The sequence below is a fragment of the Tachysurus fulvidraco genome, chromosome 24 (genome assembly GCF_022655615.1).
Source record: "Tachysurus fulvidraco isolate hzauxx_2018 chromosome 24, HZAU_PFXX_2.0, whole genome shotgun sequence".
Taxonomy (NCBI): Eukaryota; Metazoa; Chordata; class Actinopteri; order Siluriformes; family Bagridae; genus Tachysurus; species Tachysurus fulvidraco.
The window spans coordinates 5,991,346-6,000,543 of NC_062541.1; the positions used below are offsets into that span (position 1 = coordinate 5,991,346).

A 9,198-nucleotide genomic window follows, 5' to 3' on the forward strand; every position below is an offset into this window, starting at 1 on the left:
AATGATCATATGAAACCTACTGTAAAGTATTGTTACAGAAACTTTTTTATAAACCCGCCATTGTTTTTTCCCTAAAAGATAAATGAAGCCTAAAGCACCTCTATCACCTACAGTACAGTATATGGTGATATTTTCAGTTCTGTTTAATGAGCATATTTGTAAGGAGACAATGTAAAATGTATTATGCTTTAAATAAGGCAGTAATATCTGCACTTGGAAGCTCCTTTGTTTCTAAACAGCCTGTGTGTGTATGTGTGTGATGGAGTTCTGCTACATGACAGTGAGAGATAAGTACGACTGATCTCTGTGCCACAGGGACACGAGGGCATGATAACATGACAGATGGACCTCCTTTGGGTTTAAATGGCAGCCATGAGCTGAACTACATAGATATTAAAGGACTGGGACACACACACACACACACACACACACACACACACACACACACACACACACACACACACTCACACAAACACACACACACTCACACAAACACACACACACTCACACAAACACACACACACACACACACACTCACACAAACACACACACAAACACACACACAAACACACACACACTCACACAAACACACACACACACACACACACACACACACACACACACACACACACACACACACACACACAGTAGAATGACTTGCATTCAACATACAGTGACAAGCACAGTGAAGTGAGAGGTCACACACACACACACACACACACACACACACACTCACACAAACACACACACACACACACACTCACACAAACACACACAAACACACACACACTCACACAAACACACACACACACACACACACACACACACACACACACACACACACACACACACACACACACACAGTAGAATGACTTGCATTCAACATACAGTGACAAGCACAGTGAAGTGAGAGGTCACACACACACACACACACACACACGCACACACACACACACACACTCACCGTGGATGTTAGCCTTTCCAAAGCTTTCATCTGCAGAATTTCTCCACAGATATCCCGCTTTCCTTCGGGATCCTCTTCGGGACTGGGGGGAAAAAACAAAGAAAAGGCAAATCAAACAAAGATGCCATCTAATACACAAGGGCAAATGTAACACTCACACACACACACACACACACACACACACACACACACACACACACACTCAGGGTTAAGACCTCAGCTCTGTACTGCCCCCTCCTGACCACCAGTCTCTGTACTCCACACTCAGCAGGCTAAACCTCGACTAGCCATTTGTCTTCATTCTGACAGTTTATACACAAGAGCTCGATTCAAGTATCCGTGAAAATATCAGTCCATCTCCAAAACAAACTGAACACGACCTACAGAGAATACTCGACACCAGGATCAAGTGCCTGCTTGACCTAGCTCTTATAAGAGGACAAAAAACACTTAAGGAAAAAGACATTTAAGGCTTTCTTGCTGTACAAGTCGCAAAAGAATGACAAAAATTTAGACGCAAATGTTTCAGACACGACAAAGTTCTCTGTGCTGTGTTTTTGTGGAAAAACTCTGACAACACAGTGACAGGAAGGAGCAATAGCCAAGATTTAAGGAGTAAACAACAGGAAGTCTGTGTATCAGCACAATACAATTAGCAGAAAACGAATCGTTGGAGTTTTTCCTGAACAGATAAGACTTTTATTATGTAGCAAGAAGCTAGTGAACGATTCGCTCGCTCATCGGAACGATCCTCATTGAGGAATTTAAATTCCTAGCCAGTTATTTTAAGCTAAGCTAAAGAAAAAACTAGCAAAGTATTGGATACTTAGCAGTGTTTGTTGTGTTAGCGTATTTTTGCTATTCGATACTTCATACTTGACTGCCATAGCTAGCCTGAGCGGTATGATATTAGCATCCTGCTTAGTTTATCTCGCTCAAGCTACATATCAACAAAATTAATTGCAATTATTATATTATGAATTACTGCAAATAATGTTTCCATGCATTGTTTATTGAATATAAACTCACACTGTGGTCACTTGAGCTGGGTTTCTCTTTATACATTTGGCAATTTTAAAGGAATTTGGTTCAGGCAATGATCCTGAAAATGATGCAAAAGTGATTACAAAGAAAAGAATAAGTCTACAATACCATCATTTATTTGAAGAACAACAAAAAAAAACAATTTCCCATCTCAGATAAATATTAACTTTTCAAATTTCTGGCTTTTCCGCAAGTTTTTTTTCTTTTCCCTTCGTTCATCTTTTTACGATTTGCATTACAGTGCTCGATGGAAGACACAATTCGGTCTGGCAGCATGAGTCCAGTTTATTTGTTTAGTCTATTTCATAGAAAAAAAGGCTTCAAAGCTTCACAATGAACTAAAAACCAAAAAGCATGTATTTGAATGTTTTAAAAGTTTTTGTTACAATTAGGTTTGCGTATGCACAGGGTTTTTAACACACACATACACACAAACGCACGCACACACAGAGACGCACACACATAGACACAAAGAGACACACACAGAGACATGCACAGAGACACATACACAGAGACTCACGTGCAGAGACACTCAGAGACGCACACACATAGACACAAAGAGACACACACACAGACACACACAGAGACACACACAGAGACACACGAGCAGAGACAAGTATAGAGACACACACACAGAGACAAACAGAGACACACAGATACACACAAATATACACACAGAGACACACAGCCACACACAGAGACACACACACACAGAGAGAGACACACACACAAAGACACACACAGAGACACACACAAAGACACACACAGAGACACACACAGACACACACACAGAGACACACACACAGAGGCAGGCAAACACACACACGCACACACTCACATACATAGACACACACAGACACACACACAGACACACAGAAAGACACACACACAAAGACACACACACAGAGACACACACACAGAGACACACACACAGAGGCACACAAACACACACAAACACACACACAGAGTTCTGGCCAAACTGGTAATTGTAAAGTTGTGCAATATTCAAATTGCATGCAAAAGATGTCGAGCAGTTGGAAGGTTGTGAACGTGACTGGAATATCCAACCAGCTCATGTAGAAAGAAAGCAAAAGTTCACACAGCTCCAGCAAACTGAAGAAACTATTTACATACAAGCAGAAACCCAAAGAAAACAACTCAGAGAAAACTCTCTATCCCTCCCTATCAGCTGACCCCGTTCTGATTTATTTAAATTCTCCAGCATGAACTTTTTCTAACTCTGTCAGCACACACAGATGAAACGAACTGAATCCAATCTGACGAGTCTGATTGACAGTTAGTGCGAGGTCGGGGAAGGGAGCCCTGATTGGACGGCTGGTGTCACACGGCCCGCTATGTGTCACGTTCAATTCTGTCAGGGTAAAATTAAAGGCCCTGGTGCATCCCGTCTTCCCTCAACCTCATTAAAATTCCCTGCTCACGTCGGATGTGTCTATTCCCGGCTCGCCGTGCAGCCCGCGGTCACAGATGTGCTGTCAGGACACAATGACGAGGATCAAATCAACCGAGCCGTGAGTCGCTTTCCCTCCATAATTTTAGATAAAAAAACATGGCAGGAAATTCATGTGAACTGCTGACATTACCAGATCTCCAGAGCAGAATTATAAATAGAGTAAACATGACAGCAGCACAGGTAGGTAAAAGTAAAAACAGAAGATAACAGGATAACGTTCACCTTTTCAGCTCTACACACATCAAACCATAGCCATCACTCTGACTCTCTGTATTTCCACTTCATCAACATTCTGGTACTTGACTAAAAAAAATGATCTTTTAACAGCTGTGACTAAAAATTTGCCATTCCGGAGACAAAGAAAAGCCTCGCTCACCAACCTACTACACACTAATACACGAAGATCACGTAGAGGGTGTGAAGAAAGAATTAATTACTGGTGAAAGAAAGAAAGAAAGAAAGAAAGAAAGAAAGAAAGAAAGAAAGAAAGAAAGAAAGAAAGAAAGAAAGAAAGTCTTTGTAGTGCTGTGAGCAATTGTCCCTGTCCCTGTAGTGTTTTGTGTGTTTGTGTAGCTGACCTTGTGTTTACAGATACAGTACATAAAGTTTTAGTTTTTAGTCTAGTGTAGTTTAGTCTAGTGTAGTCTAGTGTAGTTTAGTCTATTGTAGTTTAGTGTAGTTTACTTTAATCTAGTGTAGCTTAGACTAGTGTAGTTTAGTTTAGTGTAGTTTAGTCTAATGTAGTTTAGTTTAGTGTAGTTTAGTCTAGTGTAGTTTAGTGTAGTTTAGTCTAGTGTAGTTTAGTGTAGTTTAGTCTATTGTAGTTTAGTTTAATATAGTTTAGTCTATTGTAGTTTAGTGTAGTTTACTTTAAGCTAGTGTAGCTTAGACTAGTGTAGTGTAGTTTAGTGTAGTTTAGTCTAATGTAGTTTAGTTTGGTGTAGTTTAGTCTAGTGTAGTTTAGTTTAGTCCAATGTAGTTTAGTGTAGTTTAGTGTAGTTTAGTCTAGTGTAGTTTAGTGTAGTTTGGTGTAGTTTGGTGTAGTTTAGTCTAGTGTAGTTTAGTGTAGTTTAGTGTAGTTTGGTGTAGTTTAGTCTAGTGTAGTTTAGTGTAGTTTGGTGTAGTTTAGTCTAGTGTAGTTTAGTTTAGTGTAGTTTATTGTAGGTTTGTGTATTTTTGTCTAGTGTAGTTTAGTCTAGTGTAGTTTAGTGTAGTTTAGTCTAGTGTAGTTTAGTTTAGTGTAGTTTATTGTAGTTTTGTGTATTTTAGTCTAGTGTAGTTTAGTCAATAAACAATAATAACAGAAACATTAGACTGGTTCAGTTCTTCTCTGTTAGTGCTCCTTTAATGTGTTTGACCTGCAACCCACTCGTCACTGCAGCTCCGCCCACACACAACCACCCCACACCCACCACACCCACACACACACACACACACACACACACACACACCCCGAGGACAAAAAGAGATTTTGAGAGACCAAGAGGTGAGAGATGAAGGAGAGAAAAAGAGAAGAGGTTTGTGGGGGTGGAGAAAGAAAGAAATGTACTGTAGAACGCTCCACTGCAGCGAGGCTCAGGTGGTGACTTAAAAGGCACAAGTAAAATAATTCTACCTGAAATTCAACATCATACACTGGAAATGAACTCATGCTGCTCTCATCTCTCATACCTTATTAAGCTTCTGTGTTAGAAAGAAGCATAAAGAGAAAGAAGTACAAAAAAGTATAAGAGAGAGGGAGTTAGGGAGATGGAGAAAGACGGTGAGGAAGACAATGACTCAGTGAAGGAGAGAGAGAATGGCAGTGAAGAGGAAAGCAAGATATACAGCAAGAAAACAAGAACGACAATAAGAAAGACAAGAGCAACAGTGAAAAAGACAAGAAAGACAACCAGAAAGCGACAAATAGAGAGACAGTGAGAGAGACCATGAGAGAGACAGACAATGAGAGAGACTGTAAAATGTTGAGAGAAAGTGAGAGAGACAATGAGAGTGACAGCAAGAAAGACAATGACAGTGGGATAGACGATGAAAGACAAGACAGACACTGAGAGAGACAGTAAAAAAAAAGGCAGTAGTAAAATAGAAGAGAACGACCAGAAAGACAACGAGAAAGACTGAGAGAGTATCTTTCATTTATCATTTCTTTTTTCTGTATTTACACACATTTCTGTTACCTGTACTGTGTCAGAGATCTGGACAACACAACATAATGAGCACAGCATGGTGTACATTCACTACAAACACATCAGTCACTGTATCACTACAAACAGGGCTACAACATCCCATTAATCGCCATGGTGATATCAGCCGACAAGAAAATATATGTACTCTGTGGAAATTGTGTGCTGTGAGTCCAAGATGTGAGCTTCTAGACTTCTCTCTCTCTCTCTCTCTCTCTCTCTCTCTCTCTCTCTCTCTCTCTCTCTCTCTCTGTCTGTCTCACTCTCTCTCACTTACTTATGCACTCACTCACTCACACACTCACTCACTCACTCACTCACTCACTCACTCACTCACTCACTCACTCACTCACTCACTCACTCACTCTACCTATTTCACCCTCTTTTCACTCTTTCTCTACCGCTCATACTACTTCCCTTTTCTCTTTCTCTCTGTTTTTCAATACCTAACTCTTTCTCAGTCTACTACACTCACTCTCTTTAACCCACACACACTTTCTAATTTCTCTCTCTCTCTCTCTCTCTCTCTCTCTCTCTCTCTCTCTCTCTCTCTCTCTCTCTCTCTCTCTCTTCCTCTCTACCATTCTCACCCAGCATCTCGCTCCTTACCGGTTTCCCTATATACATCTTTCACCTTCTTTCTAATTTTTTTCACTTTACTTTTCATCCACCCACATCCACCTCACTCACCTCACAGTCACCCCTCTCTGCCCAGAGTGACAGACAGACAGACAGACAGACACCTCTCCCTCTCTCATCCTCCGCTACCCATCTTCCCCACTATCTCTATTCTGTATAAACCTCACACCCTAGTCTCTCTCGATGTCTATCACTCTGCTCTCTATATAAACACCTCACCTGCCTCCTCTGCTCACATACACACTCCTTAAATATCTTTTATCACCCCCTATTTCTGGTGTCTGTCTTTCTGCTCTCTCTCTCTCTCTCTCTCTCTGTTTTTTCAGTTCATCTACTGGTAGTATGACATGATCTTATACTAATCACATACTAATCTAGTATACTAATATACTAGACACACACACACACACACACATATAATACATACAGTACAATAGAAAAAATGTGTAACATAAAATGTGCTTCTTGTAAACACACAAACACGATGACATTCATGTGAGACAAAGAAAAGAAGAAAAAAAGACAAAAACAAGAAATCTCTCATCACACCTATTTCAACTTGTTCAGGAAGGTGTAAATATCACTGAGGGTTCTCAAGTTGAGTGTGGAAATAAAACAGCCATGTCATACACAAAGACTGGGGGAAATAAGGTCTGTGTTTTTATGTGTGTGCATTGAGGTGAAAATCATTCGACTGATGACTGATGATCATTTGAATTCTTTCTAGAAATAATCAGATCTGCTGTTATACTAACACCTAGGAAACGTATGTGAAACTAGCATTTTAATACTTGAGATACACAACCAAACCACACCAGCTCACTCGGTCCCACTTGATTTTTGTGGCCAAATTGAGTGACGCACAGTTTCCTGTTCACTCAGTGTCTTGGATACAGAGAGCCTGGATACACATTTAGCAGACTTAACGAGCTAAGCAGCATTTTCTCCACCGAACACGACAATTATCCATGCAGCAAAACCTTCATACAACAACAGGGTGGAGAAGCTGATTTGCATATTGCATGCAGAACAGCAATTTCAGACTTCAATTCAGTTAAAGTGTAAGTGTAACTACTCGCTGTTATAATCTTATCAGGACCCACTGAGCATCGCAATACAAGATCCAGAAAAAATGTAAACAGGGCCTCATAATAATAATAATAATAAAAAGAAATAATATTAATAGGGGGCACGGTGGCTTAGTGGTTAGCACGGTCACCTCACACCTCCAGGGTTGGGGGTTCGATTCCCGCCTCTGCCTTGTGTGTGCGGAGTTTGCATGTTCTCCCCGTGCCTCGGGGGTTTCCTCCTGGTACTCCGGTTTCCTCCCCCGGTCCAAAGACATGCACGGTAGGTTGATTGGCATCTCTGGAAAATTGTCCGTAGTGTGTGTGTGTGTGTGTGTGTGAGTGAATGAGAGTGTGTGTGTGCCCTGCGATGGGTTGGCACTCCGTCCAGGGTGTATCCTGCCTTGATGCCCGATGACGCCTGAGATAGGTAGTTAGGATAAGCGGTAGAAAATGAATGAACGAATGAATAATAATAACAATAATTATTATTGTTGTTATTATTATTAGAATAATAATAATTATTATTATTATTATTATTATTATTATTATTATTATTATTATTATTATTATTATTAATAATAATAATAATACTTTTTTCAATTTTGGTTAGTATTTTTGAGCAATTTCTTTCTTTATTATTATTTTTTTAAGTATTTTTTTTTTATTAAACTTTTGAGCTTCACAGTAACAAAAACAAGCCTCAACACTTTCTAGACGTTCTAGAGGAAATATCTAGAAGCCTGGCATTAGCCTTCAATAATGATCCCAGGTCATGTGTTAGGAGTGCAGACAGAAAGACATCCAGGGCAATATGCTATATATGTAGTATAGTCAAATTTAACCACTAAATCTTATTATAGATTAAAATAAATCAAATATATTGTATATGACCCTATTTGTAGACATTCGTACTCATTTCAAACTTAAAATATCTGGTTTTATTGAAAGATCATTTTCCTCAGTTTAAGAATTCAATTCTAAATAGGAAAAAAATTGCCAATTGTCTGAGAAGATTTGAAGTAAAAGTGTCGTTATTAAGATATTTACATTTTCTAAGATATGAGTCTATAGGGAGAAGAGGATTTGTGTTTGTCCTAGTCTCCTCACCTGTTTTTTTTGTGTGTGTGTGTGTGTGTGTGTGTGTGTGTGTGTGTGTGTGTGTGTGTGTGTGTGTGTGTGTGTGTGTGTGTGTGTGTGTGTGGTACTTACGGACTAACCACCCTAAATTGGACGTATGGGACGAGCTGCGTAAGCAGTCGGACTCCGTTCTGCCACTCCTCCTCCGAGCGAAACTCACAGCCCTGAGCATCACACTCCTCAAATGAGAACTGGTAGTACGTGTTGGAGTCTTCGAACACCACTCGCTGGTCCACTACACAGCACAAGGGAAGTCAGAAGCACCAAAATAAACACTGTGCACTATGAAGGACACATTAAGATACGCTCTTTACTTCTCTTTAATACCAGCACATTTACCTATAATGAGATTATTCTCACTGAAATATACAGTAATTTGTCTCGGCATGGTCTTAAACTTTTTTTTCTGGTGTCAGATGGTGAAAAAAAAAATCTGCCAATAAAAAGAATAAGTAATTTTTTTCATTTGCTAAGATGTGATTTTTTTTTACAGTGACGTTCTATGATGTACCATACAGGGGGTTTGGTATCATACCAAGCAGAACACTTTTAACAATGGCATGAACCCTTAATTATCCAATAAACCCTTGAAGAAACTATTTTCTTCTCAGATAGAATGGAGCTTTCCATGATAACGAGTCCAGAACTCACTCCATCAGTCACGTGAAACCAAAACAGAATATTAGA

The 9,198-nt window shown here is 39.8% G+C and overlaps 1 protein-coding gene across 4 annotated transcripts in view; it reads right to left on the bottom strand.

The window, feature by feature from the left end:
• rapgef5a (Rap guanine nucleotide exchange factor (GEF) 5a) overlaps positions 1-9,198 on the bottom strand; it is an 85,415-nt gene that overhangs the window by 53,736 nt on the left and 22,481 nt on the right. For all 4 annotated transcript variants that reach the window (XM_027175733.2, XM_027175732.2, XM_027175731.2 and 1 more), the window contains exons 5-6: positions 8,584-8,746; positions 965-1,046 (exon numbers count right to left, since the gene is read on the bottom strand). In XM_027175733.2, coding sequence (XP_027031534.2) covers positions 965-1,046; positions 8,584-8,746 — 245 coding nt within the window. The remainder of the gene's footprint in view (positions 1-964; positions 1,047-8,583; positions 8,747-9,198) is intronic.